Source organism: Geotrypetes seraphini, chromosome 18 (genome assembly GCF_902459505.1).
Source record: "Geotrypetes seraphini chromosome 18, aGeoSer1.1, whole genome shotgun sequence".
Taxonomy (NCBI): Eukaryota; Metazoa; Chordata; class Amphibia; order Gymnophiona; family Dermophiidae; genus Geotrypetes; species Geotrypetes seraphini.
Genome location: NC_047101.1, coordinates 38,544,992 through 38,565,827, shown reverse-complemented (window position 1 = coordinate 38,565,827; position 20,836 = coordinate 38,544,992). Strand labels below are relative to the sequence as shown.

General features: G+C 49.1%; 2 protein-coding genes across 2 annotated transcripts in view; one reads left to right on the top strand and one right to left on the bottom strand.

Moving 5' to 3' along the window:
* WDR55 (WD repeat domain 55) overlaps nt 1-3,247 on the bottom strand; it is a 38,622-nt gene extending 35,375 nt beyond the window's left edge. Inside the window, exons 1-2 of the mRNA XM_033927220.1 lie at nt 3,094-3,247; nt 80-228 (exon numbers count right to left, since the gene is read on the bottom strand). Coding sequence (XP_033783111.1) covers nt 80-228; nt 3,094-3,168 — 224 coding nt within the window. The 5' untranslated portion in view covers nt 3,169-3,247. The remainder of the gene's footprint in view (nt 1-79; nt 229-3,093) is intronic.
* Nucleotides 3,248-3,434: 187 nt separating this feature from the next.
* Nucleotides 3,435-20,836, top strand: part of IK (IK cytokine) — a 68,712-nt gene continuing 51,310 nt past the window's right edge. Inside the window, exons 1-4 of the mRNA XM_033927219.1 lie at nt 3,435-3,588; nt 7,104-7,167; nt 9,121-9,213; nt 10,524-10,583. Coding sequence (XP_033783110.1) covers nt 3,573-3,588; nt 7,104-7,167; nt 9,121-9,213; nt 10,524-10,583 — 233 coding nt within the window. The 5' untranslated portion in view covers nt 3,435-3,572. The remainder of the gene's footprint in view (nt 3,589-7,103; nt 7,168-9,120; nt 9,214-10,523; nt 10,584-20,836) is intronic.

Sequence of the window (20,836 nt, the reverse complement as noted above, 5' to 3'; positions counted from 1 at the left end):
GCAATGTCTGACTAGGTCAAATTTGAAAATGTAGAGACAGGAACTCATTCACGAAAATAGGTTCACTAAGAGAACATACACAAAAACATCTCCATCCAAATCTCCTGCTGCTAAGATATCTTGAGTTGGGTGAAAAGCAACGGTGTTCACTGCAGCCTCAAAAGAAATGTCTTCTGGTGTATCCCGCAGCCTGGGCTCCTGGGACATTTCTTCTTCCTCCAAATCATCCTACCCATGAAAAAAAGAAAGAGAGAGAGAGCGAGTTTGCAAAAACAGATGCCAACTACATGGCAGCAATATACTAAAAACAAAGCTTCAGGATACAGAAGATGTATACACTACTGTACAATCCTATATAATAAAACGCTAGCCGCGCATGTGAACTCCTATCGGCGTGCTTCCATGATCAATAGGTCTGTGGCCGCAGGAGTGCGCATGCGCGAATCCCCAGCACCTACCTACACTCGCCGGAAGTACTGGACCCCAGCGCTGGACATCCTGCTCTCCTGTCGGCTCCTCTCACGAGCTGCACCAGCGTTGGAGAAGGCTTCCGATGCTGGCGGGGATCGAGAGGAGCTGCGGCGACACCTCAAGGGGCGGAAAGGGAAGCTCCGAAAAAAGATTCCAGCCGCTACTTTCTTTGCGGTCCCGACTGCCCCAAACTCGCGGCCCTCTTTGCATTCCAGTAGCAGCAACTGAGTGGTGGAGAGCAGCCCCGCTCCGCCCGTTGACCCTCCACAAACCTCCTGGCTCCAGCAGCGTAGGCAGCACTTTAAACATGCTGCTTCGTGCCCTTCTACTGCCAATTTCCTCTGCCGCATCTCTGATGACATCATCGGAGACAGAAGTGGGAGAGGAAATCGACAGTAGAAGGCCACGAAACAGCGTGTTTAAAGTGCTGCCTACGCGGCTGGAGCCAGGAGGTTTGTCGGCGGTGGGAGGGTCGGATGGGATGGTCAGGGGCAGGCCAGATCGAGCAGGACAACGCTGTAAAAGAAGGGGGAGGGGCCGAACGGAGCAGGCCAGATCGCGGTAAGAGAAGGGAAAGGAGGGTGGTGGAAATTGCTGCTGCTGCTACAGAGGGACCTGGAGGGGAAGGGAAATACCGTTGCTGCTGCTTCTGCACAGGAAAGGGGGGGGATAGGAGGAAAATGCTGTTGCTGCTGCATAGGGAAGTAGGATGGAAATGCTGCTGCACAGGGAAATGGGAAAAAATGACAGACAGACAGCGGGAGGAAGGGAGACAGAAAGAAAGAAAGACACAGGGAGAGGGACAGAAAGACAGACAGAGAAAGGAGGCCAGGGAGAGAGAGAGAGTCAGCGGGAGGGAGACAGACAGACATATATTCTAGCACCTGTTAATGTAACGGGCTTAATGACTAGATAAAACCCTAAACGGCGCATGCGCACTCCTACCTGCGTGTTCCGTATGTCCGTGGCTGGAAGGAGTGCACATGTGTGCCTACAACTGCCCCACACTCGCGAAGGGAGAAAATACAGAAACAAAGAAAGACTGACAGACAGCCAGGGAGAGAGACAGTAAGACAGGGGACCAGGGAAGAGACAGAGACACACAGGGGGACAGAGACAGAAAGAAAGGGGGGCAGAGACAGAAAGAAAGGGGGGCAGGGAGAGAGATAAAAAACATAAAGTAAGAAAGAAAGAAACGCCTCAGCGACCCATTGTGCTAAAAGTCTATACATCTATTCTAGCATCCGTTAATGTAACGGGCTTAAACACTAGTAATGAATAAACACATACCGTAATCTAAGCATAGTATATTTTTTAGGGGTTACTCAATTGAATGCTAAAACTGACCTATGGTTCCCAAGTATTATATAAAGAGTACTCACTCCACACACACGGCCTGATTCTATCTAATATAATAAAACGGTAAGCCGCACATGCGCACTTCCTATGCGTGCGTCCGTTTTCCGTGAGCTGTAGCACACATAGGAAATGCGCATGCGCGGCTTACGGTTCTTTCAAAGACGCGGCGGTGGCTACTCTCACGATCCCCGCCTGCGTCGGACTTCCGACGCAGGTGGGGATCATGAGAGGAGCCACCGCCGCGTCTTTCAACTAAAAAAAAAAATACTCGCTTTTAAAATCTTCAGGCGCGAGCGACGGCTTGCCAACTTCCCAACGCCAAGCACCCTTTTAAAATCTTCAGGCGTGAGCAGCGGCTTGCCGCACACGCCCTGACCTCCAAACCCCCCTGCCGGCATCTATTTTTCCTCCTCCTCCTTACAGCATTTAAATGAAAAGCGCTGCGCTGTGCTGCCACTGGCCTCAACCTCTCCTCTCTAATGCGGCCCGCCCTGTAGAGAAGACACCGAGGCCAGCAACAGCGCGGTGCAGCGCCTTTCTGTGAGGCAAGTAAATTTCTGTGGGGCATATGCACAGGGGGAGCAGGAAATGAATGCTGCTGGACGGGGGAGGGAAAAGGAAGGGAACAGGGGGAGCAGGCAAGGCACAGGGAAGAGGGGGAATGCTGCTGCACAGGGAAGGAGAGAATGCTGCTGCTGTACAGGGAAGTGTGGGTGAATGCTGCTGTACAGGGAAGGGGGGGAATGCTGTTGCTGCTACACAGAAGGGGGAATGCTGCTGTTGCTGCACAGGGAAGTGGGGGAGGGGGGGAAAGGGGGGCCAGGGAGCAATCTTGATTTGCTTTGGGGGGGGGGGGCGGAGACAAAAGGGGGCTATGGAGCGAGACAGAAAGATAGGCAGGCAGCGCACGAGAATGAAAAACAGACACACAGAAAGACAGCAGGCAGGAAGAGAAACAGACAGAAAGAAAGACAGACAGTGGGAGGGAGAGAGACGAAGAAAGACAGATAGACATATTCTAGCACCCGTTAATGTAACGGGCTTAATGACTAGTTGTATATATCACGCTTTAAAAATGGTGCAGACCAGTGCGATCCTATTAAAGCTATGCTTACAGAATCATGCTTAGCACCGGTATGCATCATCATTTTCAGACAAGCCCAGGAAGCGGCTATGGAGTTTACTAGTTCGCATGGATGATCAAACTGGCTTAACCCATACGGTCTTTATCAGCCGTCATTTTCTTATTTCTCGTTCACGCACCTTATTACTAGGACTATCCCTGTCTTCCTCTAGGATTGGAGCGGAACCCACATCCCTACCGCCAGCGGCCGCCATCTTCCCACCACGTTTCAGGGCTTCCTACCGTTTCACCAATCGCACGATAGCCCAGCACATAGAGGGCGTGTCTCACAAGGATAAATAACACAGTAGCCAATCATAAGTACAAGGCAGGAGGTCCTCCTCCTCCCCCCCCCCCACACACAGTTTCCGCCCTGATAACCAATCAAAAATAAATCCGAAAACTGTCAGCAACATCTCCATCGTCCAGTGACAAGGTCGTTGCCGTAGTAACTGAAGGAAACTATCGGCGAATGGGTAGAAGGGGCGGGAAGGGACGAGCCTCCGGTGGGTTGGTGCCAGCGTTGCATTGTGGGAAGTAGACGCGGCCTGGACACTGTCTGGGGCTGATATTTGGCGTCGCATTTGGAGGCTTTGCCGCTAAGCGGAGCGGAGCAAAGATGCCGGAAAAAAGCAGTGAGTGCTAGCCTTCAATCCTTCACTGTATCCGTGACATCCTGTTTGTCTGCCTTGGATGTTTAGATTGTAAGCTCTTTGGAGCAGGGACTCTTTTCTTCTTCTTTGTGACTAATAATGCGGAAAAGCGAAAGAAAATAGACAGGATCCGTCCCAAGCCCCTCTGGACTCTTCTGTTTTCACACATGCCCTGGTGTAGGCTGCTATTGGCGGGTCTCATTTTAAATAGTGGAATTCAAACCCTGGCTTTATAAAAGCTCACTTTTTCAAGGTTGCTTTTAGCAGCATCATGGGGTAAAGACCTAGAACAATTACTTTCGCCCTCTACTTATGAGGAATTTAGGAAACCTGTTCCTAAAACATCTTGACAACTGATCCACTTATCTCTTTCCTCTCAATAGCGACCTACTGACCTTTTGATCACTTTTCTCCTCAACAATGAATTTCTTGTCTAATTACTTCTCTTTCTTCTTCCCCTCTTGAAGTCAGTCGATTTGTACCTTTGCTTAATCTTTTGTAAACCGCATAAAACTTCACGGTATTGCGGTATATAAGCTGTTATTATTATTATTATTATTATTTAACTACTGAGCCCCACTCGCTTGCAAGCAACTATTCATGAGAAGCTCCTTAACCCCTACTTGTCCTGTTGTCTGTTGATTAGATTGTAAGCTCTTCTGAGCAGGGGTTGTGTTGAAAGGTCACTTGGACACTGAAGTCAGAGGCGTGAAGAAAGTACAAGAGGTTTATTCACAGCATGCCGGGACTCTAGTGCAGTGAACAGCCTGCCTACTAGAGTGTTAGAATCAGGAAATGCATGGACTTTTATGCCCTTTTCACTAAGCATATGCAAACTAATAACAGTATATGCAAAAACTACAATTTTCATTTATTACTTCTATAACTTTTCTACAATTATTATTGGTCCTAAGCCAGCACTTACGATAGGTTCAGGGATACAACTTATAGTCCTATAGGAAACTAGCTCATTTCTCTGCTTATCTAAATCTTACAGGTCTAAATGCTACATGTACAGAAGGGCAGGGCACATCATGGCTCAAACTCTTATCTATTCAGCTTACAATGTGGTAAGGCAGGGAGATACATTTCAGGCAGATGAGGTCAGTAGATTGTACACTGTTTTCAGCTATGTAGGCCAGAGCAATATTTTAAACAACAGTTGACCATTTCATGACCCTACAGTGTCTTGAATGTTCTAATGTACAGCGCTGCATACATCTAGCAGCACTATAGAAATTATAAGTAGTAGAGGTCCCCCCCTCCATATTTGCGAGTTCAGCACTCGCAACTTCAATTATTTGCGGGTTTTCATCTCTTTGACCCTCTCCACTTACTTTTTAAAGTCTGGTGGTGAAGCGAGGCGGGAGCGATCTTCTTACTCTTGAGCTGAAAACAAGAATGGCTGCAGGAACTCGCAGCGCCTAACTCCAAAGTAGGCATGTTTCGGGGCAGAGAAGAGCTTAGGCGTGACTCTCTAAATTGCTTAAGCATCTATACCAGGGGTAGGGAACTCCGGTCCTCGAGAGCCGTATTCCAGTCGGGTTTTCAGGATTTCCCCAATGAATATGCATTGAAAGCAGTGCATGCACATAGATCTCATGCATATTCATTGGGGAAATCCTGAAAACCCGACTGGAATACGGCCCTCAAGGAGGGACTTTGAGATCCCTGGTCTATAATGTAGGCTTTTAAAACCCTGACCTAAGTTATAGGCACCTATTAGGCATGATTCTGTAATGGGCACCTAAATGTGATTGACATGAGATAGGTGCCCAACTTTAGCCACCCAATTACAGAATCTGTCCCTTTATATCACTCCATGTACCTCAAGACATTTCCACAGGCATTATACCTATACTCTCCCCTTAAGCGCAAACATAGAAACTGTACAACCCACACATACCTCATAAACACCATCTCCCCTACACACAAACACATTCCTTCCATTCAAGTTTTTTAATGCTTGATGTCCCACCAAATAGGAGAACCTTTTAAGCAGTTTAGAATAAAATCAATTCAGCACATCTGCCACTCTACCAAGATAAATAGTAAAATATAACTTGAATCTCTCACACAGACATGACTGAACATGCTAACAGAGAAAGGGGAAATATGCCACTGGTGTGCATTTTTCAGTTTAAGTATTGATTAAAAAACAATTATTACATATCATTTATGAGTAAAATTCATTCAGTGGCAGCAAGGCTTATTTATAACAGAGCACTATGATGTCATGTTGGGTACGCTTATGCCAGTTGGTATTTTATACAAGATCTTTTATTTCTATATGTGGCCAAATACACTTAGGAATGTTTTCATAAAATGACCTTAATACTGCACAGTAAATTGTCATCTCAGTATTGCTAATATAGTAACCCTTCCCCCCCCTTTATGAAGCCAAGTTAGGGTTTTTTATTGCTGGCTATGGCAGTAAAAGCTCTGACGCTCATAGAATTCGTATAAGTGTTGGAACTTTTACCGCCGCAGCCAGCGATAAAAAATACGCTAACGCAGCTTCATAAAAGGGTGTGTGTAAATGTTTACGGTGCTGTAGAAACCGGTGTAAAATGCAGTATGTCAATTATCTTGAACCACTGAGGTTCCAAGGAGAAAAACGACTGGCCATACCTCCTGGCCTCTCCCTCAAAACTGAAACAAGCTGCAAACGCTCCTATTCACATTTCATACTCAGACTATGGTACACCAGCCCCCCATCTGTTAGAACACTAGATGGACTCTGGAGCTTCAGGAAGGCTGTGAAAACCTTCCTCTTCACAAACCCAGTGCCTTAAGGACATGCACTCAGAAATGCCATTCAGAGTCAATGCACCTACGGCTACCTACTCGCACCAGAGCTGCTTAGTGGATATGTTTTTTGTCATGTCTATAAATTATGTAATCTTTGTCCTGTCTCGATTATATTGTGGATGTACTTTGTAACCCGTTCTGGGCTCCTTTGGGAGGATGGGCTAAATAATTGAGTAAATAAATAAAAATTAATATCATTTAATACATATAAATTCTATATATTAATGTATAATCATTTTAGACAAGTTAGAATTATTAACACACGGTTGTTTCTGATGTCAAAATTTAATTTTTCTCCGTTTGTGTAAATTGCCTCACATATACATCCTAGTTTCCTGCAACATTTTTAATTTGGGTCCTGAAAACTGATTTAAGAGGCTCAGCATCAGACACACGTAGAAACCTATGATACTTTGGGCTCCCTTTATAAAGGCGCGGTAGCGGTTTAACGCGCGTAATACCACGCGCTAAACTGCTGGCCGCGCTAGCCGCTACCGCCTCCTCTTGAGCAGGCGGTAGTTTTTCTGCTAGCGCGGGGGTTAGCGCGTGATTAAAAGTTGTGCGCTAATGCAGCTTCGTAAAAGGAGCCCTTTGTATGAATAAGTGCTTTGAAAATGAGCCCCTTATTGTATTAAGTTTATGGTAGTATCCTGAATTTACATTATATTTTTGATTCCTCTTTCTAGTTGACATGTTTTCAAACCCTCTGGCCCCTGAAGGCCATGAGGTTGATGATCATCGATCACTTCAGTGAGTATTAACGTTATCTTCTCTCAACTTTAGAAAACTAGATGTATTTTGAGATAGATAGGTAGAGTCAACCTATTGGGTAATTGAGTAGCAAGATGATATCTTATTACTTGAATAAGATCTTTTAGAGGCATTCCTGTAAGCAAGTGAAGCTAACTTTACATACATTAAAGAGCAGGCATATTCTAACTTAGAATTTGTTTTTATTGGTACTTCCCATGTTTCTCAGCTGTGTTGTAAGTGATGCAGTAATATGTTATCAGCAACTACAGAAATCATAATATTCCTTGGTGTTGCAGACTTCCCTTATACAGCTGTGATTACCGTAGACAGCAGCATAGTAATTGAGAAGCAAAACCAGTGCTGGGCAGACTTCTATAGTCTATGCCCTGAAAATGTGTAGGAATGCCCCACAATAAACACACACACAATCTTAGAGTCAGGAGGAGACGCTCCAAATGAATGGTCTCTCCCTCTTTTTATTGAGAATCATATCTCCATTAATTACTTAGTTAATGCTCTACAAGGTTATAATTTCATAATGCATTTACAGTGAGGATTAAACCATTGTTTATCTATATCATGTGTGTCTCAAAGCTACTATCTCACGTGACATATGAATACATAATAACAGTTATAATAAAGTGATTTCCAATGTGTACATTTCTGATATGTCTCAAATCTTACTATGGCATGTGACAGTCCAAAGGTTATAATGCATGCTTCTTAAGCTCTCTTGATTAGCCTTGCTCAGGCAAAGTCTGATTGTTGCCCATATAAGGGATGCTTAAACAAGATAAGAGAAAAAGGGTAAATGTATGTCAGGTTAATATATAGCAAGAGTCAGGGAGGGGGGAATGCCTCAGTCTTCTGCTCAAGGTGCAACCCTTGTCCTTGCTTAGAATGTATATGTGGCAGGAGGGAGAAGGAGAGGGAGAGGAAATGAGAAACGGGGCCTCAGAACCAAATCCAGGCCTAGATCCACACACAGGCCCAGCTCCGCACACAGGGCCTAGGTCGGTGTGCCGACCCGGCCTGCGTTCAGAACCACCTGCGTGTTAACCCTGCCTGTGTTCTGATGCCCTGGATCAGAACTTATCAGATCTCCATCCCTACAAAAATGGCAAGGACAAATCAAGTGTGCATATGTACATGGACCAAACAAGTCTTTATCTGCCATCATCTACTATATTACTATGTTGCCCCTTGCTGAGATGTCAATTTGTTTCTGGGTTATTTACTGTTCCAAAATGTAAGTGCCTCTTGTGCCTGACATTCTTATGTGTGTTTTTCTGTGTTGTGACATCACAAGCAAATAGTGGTTTTCCTCTTGCATCCACTATAGTTTTAGTTGCTTAATTGATAGTCCATTTTTTAAAGCCAAAAGGAGTACCTCATAAAATCTACCTTGATGACATCATTGATGTGGCCTAGTGGTTAGAGCAGCTGCTCAGCACCCTGAGTTTGGTTCTCACCACAGCTCTTTGTGACTCTGGGCAAGTCACTTAACACTTCATTGCCCCAGGTACAAAATAAGTGCCATGGTAAAATGTGTAAACTGCTTTGATTGAGTAAACCACACAAATAAAGCAGCAGATCAAGTCCCATCCCCTTTATCCTTTATATATTGACAAAGTTAAAAGTATATCATTCAGAAAACGATTGAAAATATTACCATTGTCGTATACTGCCTCCTAGTCTGTTCATCTGTACCCCTACCCCCATTACACATCTGCCAACTCCTCATTTATGATATTTTGCTGCTCTTGGGTTTTCATTTTGTATCTTGAAAGACATCATAAAAATCCTAAAACAGGGTGAGGATTTTGAGACCATTCTGGTAGGAGACAGAGTGAAGGAACAACTGAGAAACAAGTTTATTGTGGCAATGACATATTATGTAATGATAACTGTTGGGGGTTTTCAGTGATGATACTCGTGTGCTTTTTTTAGGTCCAAGCTGACAAATGAGGATTTCCGAAAACTTCTTATGACACCAAGGTCTACACCATCAGCAGCACCCCCTTCAAAATCTCGCCACCATGAGTAAGTGACAGTCGAACTACCATATCGTACTGAAAGAACTTTGAGCAAAGCTGAACTACATTTACAATTTAGAAGCACAATTACAGTTTTAGGAACATTAGATTTTAAAATGAGCCTAAGCAGAAATGCTTACCACATAATGGATCAAATTCTATAAATGGTGCTGAAAGATTGGTGGTAGAAAAAAAATGGTGCTTAGGCCATTCTATAAACAGTGCTCAAAGTTATGCACCGTTTATAGAATAGTGCTTAATGCCAGGATCCGTGACTACCTGTAGGTGTAAACATTTATCCTAACTAAACCCTGCTGTAAATCCTTGCACCTAAATTAGGCACAGATCCCTCTTATACCATAAGAGTACGTATAAATTATGGGAATGCCCCTGAACTACTTATGGCTGTGCCTCCTTTTTGGAGCCTTGCATAAATATACATGTGTAAATTTAAATTGATACCAGCACAATTGCTAGGGCCCAATTATCAGCACTAATTGGCTTGTTCAATTAACTTACACGTGCCCAAATTTACACGCGCAATTTTTAATACCATTTATTGAATTGGGGGGAATGTGCTTTGTTGCCACTTCTAGGAGTAGTAGTGAGATTACTATCATGGTAGAACTTGAGACCTATTTTTGATTTGTGAGTGTACAGACTTATTTTTCTTTCTCTTCACTGTTGTGCTTTTATGTGCTTTTGCCTCCAAACAGTATGTTGTAGTCTTCTGCTGGGCAAATGAGCATTACTAAGCGACCTCTGAAAGAGGGGCTGCTAGTCTTTCTGACAAAGAGCAGTGAATCGTGTTTCATGCTCATTATATGAGAATGCTTGCTAGCTGCAGTTAGGCCCATATTCTATAAACGTTATGTGCAAAATGCAGTGTAAAAGAGGTTTGAAAAAAAAAAAAAAATTCAAGGCACCTATTGGTGCCTAAAAAAACAGCACCTGCATCGCAACTATGGAGGTGTTTTACAATGTCTAATTCTACTGTCAAATGTGGCATTAGGCATCGTAAAGCGCTTCCATAGGTGCGATTCGTGTGAAATTTAGGCGCTAGAATTGTAAGCCTTCAAAATCCTGGCCTACATTTCCAGCGCCTATCTTTCCCAAAGGCACGGTTCTTTAAATGGCGCAATCATGTGACTGACATGCGATTGGTGGCCATTTTTAAGACAGCTGCCGCCAACGGTACTGTCTATAGAATCCAGGCCTTGATGTTGACCACACCTTAACCTTCCAAAAAACCCATAGCTTTCCTCTTTAGAGCAGTAAAGTTAACAGCAAATCATAAACGATCTCTTTTCTTTGCAGGATGCCTCGAGAATACAATGAGGATGAAGATCCAGCCGCTCGGCGTAGGAAAAAGAAAAGGTAAATCAGAGAGGCAGCATGAAATGGAGCAGCCTGGAAACCATTTCATCTCAGGAGAGAAACTGATCTACAGACTGTGCCTTAAGGTGCAAAGATATGTTCTAGAAAACAAAGCAAAACCCTTTTAAAGGACAGTGAAATCCTTCCATTGTGCACATTTAGGTCTTGATTTTATAAGAAGAAGCATATGTGAAAAGAAGTGGTATGTGTATATGCTTATATTTTCTAAAATATGCTTGTACATTGCATCTTTGCCATTGGTCCACCAAGACTTTGCCCCAGGAACATCTGCATGTCAGATGTATATAAGTATGTGTCATCTTGCTGGTATGCCTATACTGCTTCTCAATTTTATAAAAGTCCTTTTCTGTATTAAAGAAGGCTTTACGCTTGGAAAATTACTCTTAAAATGATAAAAACATTTGCTCATGTTGGAGACATCAGCAGTGTTAGATTAACTGTGTTGAATAAAAAAATCTAGACTAGGAGTGGGCAACCTTTATACCCAGAGGGCTTCATGAATATTAGGACTATCCCTGGTGGACCACACACAAAATTAACAAATGAGCTATATAATTCACTGCCAACAAAACTCAATGTGATCACAAAACGAACATAAAATATTACCAGAATGGTCTATGCTTCTATTACTTTAAAGTTCAATTAAATATCTGTTGCTAGTCTGAAAAATTTGCAACATTGCCAAATCTCTGGAAAAATGACATTTCTTTAGCACTCTCCAGACCAGTAGAGGTTAACTTTACGATTGGGTATATATCTAATCATGACCAGCAGGTGGAGACTGAAAACAAAACTTTGGGACAGTATATCCTAGCCCCTCCTCTCTATTTCCCTCAGTCTTCTTTCAGTCTCCAGCAGGTGTTGAGTGATCTGTACCCATCTCCCTTGGTAGGGCTGTTGGAATTTGTTTAGAGGTTTATTGTCCCTGTTTTTAGCCGGACGGAGCTTGGACGGACTCTGTTTGGGGGTTCGTCCGACCTCGGGGGTGTCAAACCCGGCGGGTCACGAGCGGGGTCCCTCCCCCCACTTCCTCCACCTCCCCACATTTTTTTAGAGGAGCCTCAGCAGTAAGCCTTGCCCCCTAAATCAAGCAAGGCATATTGCTTCGAGAGCCTGTGGAGTCTGTTCTGTAAAAAAAAAAAAAAAAAAAAATCCTGAGGTAGTGCTGGTCTGGAGGGTTGTATCCCTTTAAGAAAACTGTATTTTACTGTATTTTTTCAACTAACCGGCACTTTTTTACAGCTAGGTCGCGTATGGAGCAATGAGCACTTCTAAAGGGAAAAAGTGCTCATTGTGCTCCAGACGCGAGGCACTCGCGGCCGGCCTGTGCAAGCGGTGTTCAGGCCGGTGCGGTGGAGGAGCTCCGTCGGCAGCGGCTGCAGGCGCCCAGAGCTCCCCGCCGATGGTGCCTCGCGAGTCGGCAGGGAACGGTGGAGAAGCCCGGTCTTCTCCGTCCGCCCACGGAGGGATTCCCCGAGCCGCCGACGGTCGGGTTTTAGAGGATTCCCTCTCAGCTGATATTTTGACAGCTGATGCCGGCTTGCCTGTTTTAGCGGCTGAGACTATTCAGGTCTCTCAGCCGCTGCAGGCTATGGAGGGAGCTGTTTTGGCGGGAAAGACGCCATCTTCTCTGTCTGGCCCCTCCATTTTGTCTTCCACCTCAGGTGACCTTCCCCCTGTTTTGGCTAAGCAGGGGCAGGTTTCTGCTGGGTCCCCTGCTGTGGCAGGGAGTCCCTTGGGACCCTCGGGGGGTTTTTTCCCCTGATTTTTTCTTTTCATTATGCAAAGCCTATTTTCAGGCGGCTGGGGGTCCCGGTTGCGCCCAGGGGGTCTCGGGGGGTGGGGTTTCCTCCGCGCTCCCTGCGGCTTTGCCTCTCTCGTCTGACGTGACGTCCCCTCCGCCGCCTCTCTTGTCCAAGCGTCCGCGGGTGTCGTGGGACGAGGATTTGTGGTCGGAGGAACGTGTCGGTCTGGAGGAGGACCTGGACCCTTCTGAGGAATTCCAGGACCCTCTGGAGGGGACGGAAGCTGGCGGCGGGTTGTCGGGTTTCCCGTTCTCCAGTGACGAGGCGTCCGTGGTGCGCCTTTTTCAGAGAGATGAGCTGCCTGACCTTATTCAACAGGTTTCTTCGGCTTTGCGTTTTGAGGACGCGCCGCCGGAGACTCCGCGTGTGGGGGACCCTCTGTTACGAGGGATCCGTTCCGTTTCCCGCTCTTTTCCTATGCATCAGGATATTCGGGATATTATTCTTGAGCAGTGGAAAACGCCGGAGACGCCGTTTCGGCTGGCGCGCAGCATGGCTCGCCTGTATCCCATTCCTGAAGGGGATCGGGCTACGTTAGCTTCGCCAGTCGTGGATGCGGTGGTCTCGGCTATTTCCAAGCGGCATACCGTGCCTGTTGAGGGCGGTTCTGCCTTGCGGGACTCTGAGGAGCGCAAATTGGAGACCATCCTTAAGCAAAATTTTCAAGTCTCTGCCTTTGGGGTCCAGGCGGCTATTTGTGGGGGACTGGTCGCTCGCGCCGTGTTTCGGTGGGCGGAGCGGGTCTTGGATCGAGAGTCTGACGACTGGTCTCTGGTGGATCAGGAGGTAGCGAAGATTGAGATGGCTGCCTCATTCCTCTCGGATGCTCTGTATGACTTGGTGCGGATCTCGGCTAAGTCCATGGCTTTTGGCGTGGCCGCAAGGCGTGTGTTGTGGCTGCGCGCTTGGGCGGCGGATGCTGCGTCCAAAGCTAAGCTTACTAAATTTCCCTTTCGGGGGTCGTTTTTATTTGGAGAGGACTTGGATAAGTTGATTCAGACTCTGTCGGACTCGAAAGTTCCCCGTTTGCCGGAGGATCGTGCCCGCCCGGCGTCTCGGGGTGGTGCGGCCCGGGGGCGTTTGCGGGAATTTCGCAAGTATCGCCCTGGGCGTGGGGCTGCTTCTTTCCAGTCTCCGGGGTTTTCCCGGGGTCGGTTCTTCCAGCGCATGCAGCCCTTTCGGGGGGGCCCGTCGGGGGGCAGGGAATCCCTCCGCCGGTTCCCCCGCTTCCCGTCCTGCACAATGACGCCTTGCCGGCGCCCCCCTTGGTTCCGGTGGGGGCCCGGCTGCGCGACTTTTTTCCCAAATGGGCCGAGATCACGTCCGATCAGTGGGTCCTGGAGGTGGTGCGGGACGGTTATGCCCTGGAGTTCGCCCGCTCTCTGCCGGATTTTTCCTCGCTTCTCCGTGTCAGACTCCTGGGAAGACGCTGGCGTTTCGCCAGACCCTTCAGCGCTTGCTAGATCTCAGGGCAGTAGTTTCCAGTGCCCCCCCCGGAGTGGGGCACGGGCAGGTACTCCATTTACTTTGTGGTGCCCAAGAAGGAGGGGACTTTTCGGCCCATCCTCGATTTGAAAGGGGTCAACAAGGCTCTCAAGGTTCCCTCTTTCCGTATGGAAACGCTGCGGTCGGTCATTCTGGCGGTTCAGCCGGGGGAGTTTCTCACTTCTCTCGATCTGACGGAGGCCTACTTGCATGTTCCTATTCGAACCTCTCATCAGCGTTTCCTGCGCTTTGCGATCTTGGGTCGGCACTATCAGTTCTGTGCGCTTCCCTTTGGGCTGGCCACGGCTCCCCGGACGTTCACCAAGGTGATGGTGGTCGTCGCGGCAGCCTTGCGGTCGGAGGGCATCCTGGTACACCCCTACCTGGACGACTGGTTAATTCGGGCCAAGTCGTTGCAGGAAAGCTCCCGGGTTACGGCTCGGGTGGTGGAGTTTCTCCGGTCGCTGGGCTGGGTGGTCAACCTTTCCAAGAGTCGGTTGGTCCCGGCTCAGCGTCTGGAGTACCTCGGGGTGCTGTTCGACACCTCCTTGGGGAAGGTCTTCCTCCCAGAGGCCCGGGTGAGCAAATTGCAGTCTCAGATTCGCCTGCTTTTGGCGTCCCGGTGTCCTCGGGCGCGAGATTTCCTCCAGGTCCTGGGGTCGATGGCGGCGTCCCTGGACGTGGTGAGGTGGGCGCGGGCCCACATGCGTCCTCTCCAGTATGCTCTGCTCCGGAGGTGGTCTCCCCAGAGGCACGGGATGGATGTTCCGGTTCCCCTGCGAGGCTTGGCGCGCTGCAGTCTGCGTTGGTGGCTCCGGACCCCTCACCTAGTTCAGGGGGTGGGTCTGGATCTTCCGCAGTGGACGGTGCTCCTTACGGATGCGAGTCTCCTGGGTTGGGGGGCCCAGTGTCTGGGTCACTCAGCTCAGGGAACCTGGTCCACGGAGGAGGCCTCCTGGTCGATCAACGTGTTGGAGACCAGGGCGGTCCGGCTAGCGCTGTTGGCTTTCCACTCCCTTTTGTTGGGCAAGTCGGTCAGAGTCCTGTCGGACAATGCCACGGCGGTGGCTTATGTCAATCGTCAGGGGGGGCACCAAGAGCACTCTGGTGGCGCAGGAGGCGGCTCGGCTCATGGTTTGGGCGGAGTCGCATCTTCTGGACCTCTCGGCCTCTCACATTGCCGGGGTAGAAAACGTTCAGGCGGACTTCCTCAGTCGTCACTTCTTGGATCCGGGAGAGTGGTGTCTCGGCGCCGAGGCGTTTCAGTTGCTAGTGCGTGCTTGGGGGCAGCCCCTGATGGATCTGATGGCTACAAGTGGCAACGCCAAAGTACCCCGCTTCTTCAGTCGTCGCAGGGACGGTCTGGCCGAGGGTCTGGATGCTCTGGTCCAACCGTGGCCAACGGAGGGGCTGTTGTATGTGTTCCCTCCTTGGCCATTAGTAGGCAGAGTACTGCTTCGCATTGTTCGCCATCCGGGGCTGGTGGTCTTGGTGGCTCCGGATTGGCCTCGTCGTCCGTGGTATGCGGATCTGGTGAGGCATCTGGTGGCGGATCCTCTTCCTCTGCCTCTCGAGTGCGATCTTCTGACGCAGGGTCCCATTCCCATGTTCGACCCGTCTCCCTTTTGTCTTACGGCTTGGCTCTTGAAAGGGGCCGCCTGAGTAAGAAGGGATATTCCGACAAGGTGATCTCTACACTTTTGGGGTCCCGGAGGCTTTCTACCTCTCGGGCTTATGTACGGGTTTGGCGTCTTTTGAGGAATGGTGCCGAGCGCGGGGAGTGGTCTCCTTTCGCGCTTCTCTGCCTAACATTCTAGAGTTTTTGCAGGATGGCCTGGATAGGGGCCTGGCCTGGTCTTCTCTTCGGGTTCATCTGGCGGCCCTGTCGGCTTTTCGGGGGCTGGTGACAGGTCAGCGTTTGTCAGCCATTCCTGATGTGATTCGCTTTCTTAGGGCGGCCAAGTTGATCAGGCCTCCCATAAGGCCCTCGATTCCCTCTTGGGATCTCAATCTGGTTCTCTCTGTTCTAGTGCGCCCTCCTTTCGAGCCGTTGGATGGCTGTTCGTTGAAGGACCTTACGCTGAAGTCGGTCTTTTGGTGGCCATTACTTCCGCTAGACGGGTGTCTGAGCTACAGGCTTTCTCTTGTAGGGCTCCCTTCCTGGAGTTTTCGAAGGAGCGGGTTGTTTTGCGGCCTGTTCCTTCCTTTCTGCCGAAGGGTAGTTTTCTCCTTTTCATGTCAATCAATCGGTGGTCCTCCCGGTCTTGGGTAGTCGGGAGGGGTTCTTCTGAGCAACGACAGCTGCGCAAGTTGGATGTCGGTCGGGTCCTCCATGCTTATGTGCAGCGGACCCGGGATTTTCGGAGCTCCGATCATCTCTTTGTGCTTCTGGCGGGTCCTCGTCGGGGGGCTGGCGCTTCTAAGGCTACTATTGCGCGTTGGATCAAGGAGATGATTGCTTCCGCTTATCTTCTGAGTCAGAAGCCGTTCCGGAGTTTCTCAAGGCTACATTCCACTAGGGGTCAGGCGGCTTCTTGGGCTGAGTCGTCGCTCGTGCCTCCGGTGGATATTTGTAAGGCTGCGGTTTGGTCCTCCTTGCATTCATTTGTTCGGCATTATCGGGTAGATGTTCAGGCGCGTCGGGACGCGGTGTTCGGTGAGCGTGTTCTGGTATCGGCCCTTCGGGGGTCCCGCCCGTGAGAGGGACTGCTTTGGTACGTCCCAATCGTAAAGTTAACCTCTACTGGTCTGGAGAATGCTAAAGAAGGAGAAATTAGGTTCTTACCTGCTAATTTACTTTCTTTTAGCTTCTCCAGACCAGTAGAGGTCCCCACCCTGTCTGTTGTTGTTGTTGTTGGGGCTGTTGCGCGGGCAGTTTTTGGTTTTTGCTGCGGGTTCTAGTATTTTTTCTAGGGCCGGGGAGAATTGAAGAACAGCGGCTGTGGCTCGGCTGGCTTAGCTGGCGAGCTGTGGGGACCTTCTTCCTTCGGGAATTTCTCCTCTGCATTTTCCAACAGCATTTTTGGGTATGTTATTTGTTACTCCTTTCGGAGTATTGTTTTTTCTCTCTGTTGTTTTCCAGTTCTTGGTTCTGCTTGGCTATTCGGCAGACTGAGGGAAATAGAGAGGAGGGGCTAGGATATACTGTCCCAAAGTTTTGTTTTCAGTCTCCACCTGCTGGTCATGATTAGATATATACCCAATCGTAAAGTTAACCTCTACTGGTCTGGAGAAGCTAAAAGAAAGTAAATTAGCAGGTAAGAACCTAATTTCTCCTTATGTGCGCCTTTTCTTCATATACTTCCCATGATCTTGTGGGCTACATAAAATTCAAAGGCAGGCCAAAGGTTGTCCATGCCTGACCTAGACAGTTATAGTCCTTATGTGGTGCTTCATTATGATGCAGGGAAGGTTACTTTTTTAATAGAAAAAGGGAAGTGTAAATGCATATACCAATTTTAAAGTCCATGGTATACAGCCAGTTTAAAAGAAAAGGACCTGACACGGGCCGTGTTTCAGCGTATCCGCCTGAATCAGGAGTCCACCATTCATTTGATTTTACATATATCGTAAAGCTTGATCATATTATGAAAGTAAAAAATAGACTGAAAAATGAACCACAAAAGTTTCCACCTAAATGTTGAAAATCCTGGCATCCTTCCTTTTTCGTGTGTGTACTTTTTTTATCCCAGGACAAGCAGGCAGCATATTCTTAACACATGGGTGACGTCACCGACGGAGCCCTCGGTACGGACCTTTTTAACTAGAAGTTTCTAGTTGGCCGCACTGCGCGTGCGCGAGTGCCCTTCCCGCCCGACGGAGGAGTGCGTGGTCCCAGTTTCTTCGTTTCCGCGGAGCGAAGAAGACGCGTGTGTTTTTTCAACGGCACGTTTTGAAACCACTTTTTTTGCCTTCCGCTCGCGCTTTTTTTCCTTATTTTTTCTTTCTTTACCTTCGGGTTTATTTTTCTTTGATTTGCAAAAAAAAAAAAAAAAAAAAACTTTGCTTTTTCCCTTCTTTTTCTTTCGTTTTTGCCCCGGCGGGGCCTGTTGCCAGTATACAGGCCTCGGGCTTCGATTTTGCGGAGGCTATCTTCCCCTTACATGCCCCCGCAGGTCGGTTTTAAGAAGTGCCAGCGGTGTGCACGCCCGATCTCCATAACTGACCCACACAAATGGTGTTTGCAGTGTCTGGGTCCGGAGCATCGGGCGGACTCCTGCACCCGCTGTGCTACTCTTCAAAAAAGAACCCTTAAAAAACCAAAGAATTCAACAAACTCTCCTCTTCGGCAGCCGAGTCGGCGATGGACTCCTCACCTTCAAACGGCGGTACCTCAAAAATCGGCACCGTCGACCTCGACACCGACCGACCCCGCATCGGCGTCGCTGGCGCCAGGTAAGCCGGCTAAGAAGCCTTCCTCTTCCCTCGAGCGCCCTCCAGCTACGGTGGCGACACCGTCCCTACCGGCATCGCACCGGTCCCGCAAACGCCCCGCCCCGATCTCGGTGAGTGCCTCGTCATCGGCCTCCTCATCGCCGGGGCGTGGAGCGGCATCTAAGGAACCGAAGAAAAAGAAAGCGGTTCCGATGCCACCCCTAGATGACCGTATCTCGGCCATCTTAAAGGCTCAACTCCAAGAACAGTTGAAGAAACAACTTGAGCAACTGTTGCCCACTATCCTGGCACCGCTCCTTCCGGTACCAGACCGGCCCGAGCCCCGCACCGAGCCCCCGGTGTCCACCCCTTCGGTACCGGTGAACACATCCATGCCGATCCTTTCGGCCCAACAACTTCAGGGCGATCCGGTGGTTCATTCTCAGGCCACATTGGATCCTCCTCGGCACCAGGCGGTACGGCATTCTTCTCGGGACCGAGATAGACGCCGGTCCGTCCTCCCCTGGTACCGTTTCGGTGCGCTCTGGAAAGTCTTTGTCCAAAACTCGCCATACCGCGCCCTCCACCCCGGTGTCTCGACATGCACCAGAAGTCAGGGACCCTGACTTATGGGAGGAAACTCCTCTCGGTACCGAGGAGGATCCCTCCTCATCTGATGAGGAACCATCGGCACCCGATGCCTACCTCTAAACCAGAGCAGTCCTCATTTTCTAAATTTTTGAGAGAAATGTCTGCTGCCCTGTCCCTTCCTCTGGAATCTGACTCAAAAAAGTCTCAAGCCTTTCTAGAGGCTCTAGACTTTGAGCAACCTCCTAAGGAGTTCCTCAAGCTTCCCGTGCATGACATCCTACGGGAAACGTTCTACAAAAAACTTGGAAAATCCCCTCACGGTACCGGGAGCCCCCCGTAAACCTGGACAACCTGTACCGTGTCATTCCCATATCCGGGATTCGACAAATCTCAATTGCCCCATGAGGTCCCTTCTGGTCGAATCCACCTTAAAGAAGACTCAGGGCTCCAGTGTCTATGCCTCTACCCCTCCTGGCAGAGAAGGTAAGACCATGGACAAGTTTGGGCAAGAGGCTTTACCAAAATGCCATGCTTGCTAACAGGGCAAACAACTATTCCTTCCATTTTTCCTTCTATCTGAAACATTTGGTCCAACAACTGTCTGCCCTCCAGAAGTACCTCCCTGAGCGCAAGGTCCCGCTATTCCAACAGCACATCTCTGGCCTTCTCCAAATGCGCAAGTATATGGTCCGCTCGATATACGACTCCTTCGAGCTCACCTCTCGGGCCTCTGCCATGGCCGTAGCCATACGTCGCTTGGCCTGGCTCAGAGTCTCCGACCTGGACATCAACCACCAGGATCGTCTGGCCAACGCCCCCTGTCTCGGGGATGAACTTTTTGGAGAGTCCCTGGATTCCACCACCCAGAAACTCTCTGCCCATGAGACCAGGTGGGACACCCTGATCAAGCCGAAAAAGAAGGCTCCGCCTGCCTGACCCTATCGGCCTCAAACATCTTATCAACGGAGGTTCTCAGCCAGACCACTCAACCCGCCTCCCCAGCAATCTCGGCGACCCCGTCAACAGCAACATCATGCTCAGGGTCGATCTCAGGCCACTCAACCTTCTAAGCCTCCTCAGCCTGCTAAACAATCTCAGCCCTTTTGACTCTTCATCTCCAGGGCATAGCCAGTCATCCACCCTTGCTACCTCTTCCACAGCCCATCGGAGGTCGTCTCACCTTTTCTCCAGCCGTTGGGAAGTCATCACGTCGGACCAGTGGGTCCTCAACATCATCCGCCACGGCTATTCTCTCAACTTCCAGACTCTGCCTCCGGACAACCTTCCCCGTAGAGTCTGCTCACACTCATTCTCAAACCCCCCTCCTCCTGAGGGAGGTTCAATCCCTCCTCCTTCTCAATGCCATCGAAGAAGTACCTCCAGATTCAAAGGGGTCAGGGATTCTACTCCCGCTACTTCCTGGTTCCCAAAAAGACGGGAGACCTCCGTCCCATTCTCGATCTAAAGGGACCTCAACAAGTGTCTGGTCAAGGAGAAGTTCAGAATGCTCTCCCTTGCCACGCTTTAACCCTCTTCTTTCTCAACACGACTGGCTATGTTCCCTGGGACCTCAAAGAGGCCTACACTCACATCTCCATCAATCAGAATTCTCGCCGCTACCTACGGTTCCAGGTACTGCACCACACCACTATCAGTACAAGGTGCTACCGTTCGGCCTAGCTTCCTCACCCAGGGTCTTCACCAAGTGCCTTATAGTGGTAGCGGCCTTCCTCAGGTCTCACAACCTCCAGGTGTTCCCCTACTTGGACGATTGGTTGTGAAAGCACCTTCGTCTCAACTCGTGCTACAAGCCACTCATCACACCATCTCTCTCCTCCACCTCCTGGGGTTCGAGATCAACTACCCCAAGTCGCACCTGCTTCCCACCCAGCGACTTCAATTCATTGGAGCAGTTCTGGACACCACGCTAATGAGGGCCTTTTCTCCCCTCCGATCGCCAGCGGACCCTGCTCCATC